Source organism: Onychomys torridus, chromosome 3 (assembly GCF_903995425.1).
Source record: "Onychomys torridus chromosome 3, mOncTor1.1, whole genome shotgun sequence".
Classification (NCBI taxonomy): Eukaryota; Metazoa; Chordata; class Mammalia; order Rodentia; family Cricetidae; genus Onychomys; species Onychomys torridus.
The window spans coordinates 27,739,998-27,741,536 of NC_050445.1; the positions used below are offsets into that span (position 1 = coordinate 27,739,998).

Sequence of the window (1,539 nt, forward strand, 5' to 3'; positions counted from 1 at the left end):
GAAGAGATAGGAGGATTCATGGCTTCTTGCTATTGTACTTTGCTGCCTCCTGACTCTTATCTTTGTAACCTATGCCATCTGTGCCTTCCCAGTATGCTTTGAGATCTGGTTAGTATCAGTGCTTAGCGTCAAAATCTAATCAATATATGCTCATGACCTCAGAAATCTACAAGACCAGACTGTAGGGCATTTCTTATTTCCCTTCCCACTACCTTATAGAAAGTACACTGTATATCTTCATGTCTCCCTTGGTTATTCATCTTGATCTCTGTTTCCACAACACTCTCTTCACAGCACCCTTGACCTCAGCATTCCTCAAGCTGTAGATCAGGGGGTTCAGCATGGGGTTGAAAAGACTGTAAAACAGGGAAAGGATCTTCTGCTGTGTCTCAGGGTTCTGAGACTTGGGGGCCATGTACATGACGATGGCACTTCCAAAGAAGAGCCCAACCACACAGAGGTGGGAGGAGCAGGTAGAGAAGGCCTTCTTGCGGCCATCCCCTGACTGAATCCTCAGGATGGCAATCAGGATGCGTGTGTAGGAGACTAGCACCAAGCATAATGGTCCGACTAAGATGAACACAGAAGCTGCAAAAATGACAATTTGGTTGAGCATTGTGTCAGCACAGGCCAGCTTGAGGACAGACAGGATTTCACAGAAGAAGTGATTGATTTGATAGGGCCCACAGAAAGGCAACGTCAGGATGAGAATTACATGGACCAGGGCTAGAAGGGAGCCACATGCCCAGGAAACAACAGCCATGATGGTACAGACTTTCCAGCCCATGATGACAGAGTATTGCAAGGGGTGGCAGATGGCTACATACCGATCATAGGACATCATTACCAGGATGAGACACTCAGTGTGAGCAAAAGCCATATATAAAAATGTCTGCAGTATACATGGGGCAAAAGAGATAGTTTTTTTCTTATCAAGAAGGTTTGCCAACATCTTGGGGACATTATTGGAAGCATATGAAATATCGACGACAGCCAAATGGGAGAGAAAGAAGTACATGGGGGTGTGCAGTCTGGAGTCCAGCCAGATGAGTCCCAGAATGACTCCATTCCCCAGCAGGGTGAAAGTGTAGCACAAGGAGAAGAGGCCACAGAGAAGCATTTGCATCCTTGGGCTTAGTGGAAATCCCTGTAGGATGAACTCTGAGACCCATGTCTGGTTCTGTGTCATAGCCTTGTGACAGTCCCTTCAATGCTCACTGCTGTGGGCAGTGAAATGAGTGCTGAGGAGAAAAGGCAGATATGGATTATTTGTTACAGAAGAAGGTTGGTTTATCTCAAACACCATGTGTCATTTCAGTCAGCAATCACTTACAGAATCACTATGTTAAATCGTTGAATCCATAGTGACAAAGAATGAAAATCCATTACAGGCAAGACATAGACATGACCACAAGCTTTCATGTGATATTTCCATTTCTACATTTATTTTTGATCATACAATACACATTTTTACAATTATAGTGACAGCCAGAGTTTTTATTTTTTAGAATAACTAGCAATTTCATTTTTTGAGAAGAG

The 1,539-nt window shown here is 43.9% G+C and overlaps 1 protein-coding gene across 1 annotated transcript; it reads right to left on the reverse strand.

The window, feature by feature from the left end:
• Positions 1-256: 256 nt before the first annotated feature.
• Positions 257-1,189, reverse strand: LOC118580603 (olfactory receptor 2A5). Its single transcript, XM_036182428.1, has one exon. The coding sequence runs from the start codon at positions 1,187-1,189 to the stop codon at positions 257-259; it is 933 nt and encodes a 310-aa protein (XP_036038321.1).
• Between the last annotated feature and the right edge of the window lie 350 nt (positions 1,190-1,539).

Bases quoted from the DNA above. Each gene is read 5' to 3' on its own strand.
- LOC118580603 (XM_036182428.1), bottom strand. From the start codon at position 1,189: ATGACACAGAACCAGACATGGGTCTCAGAGTTCATCCTACAGGGATTT.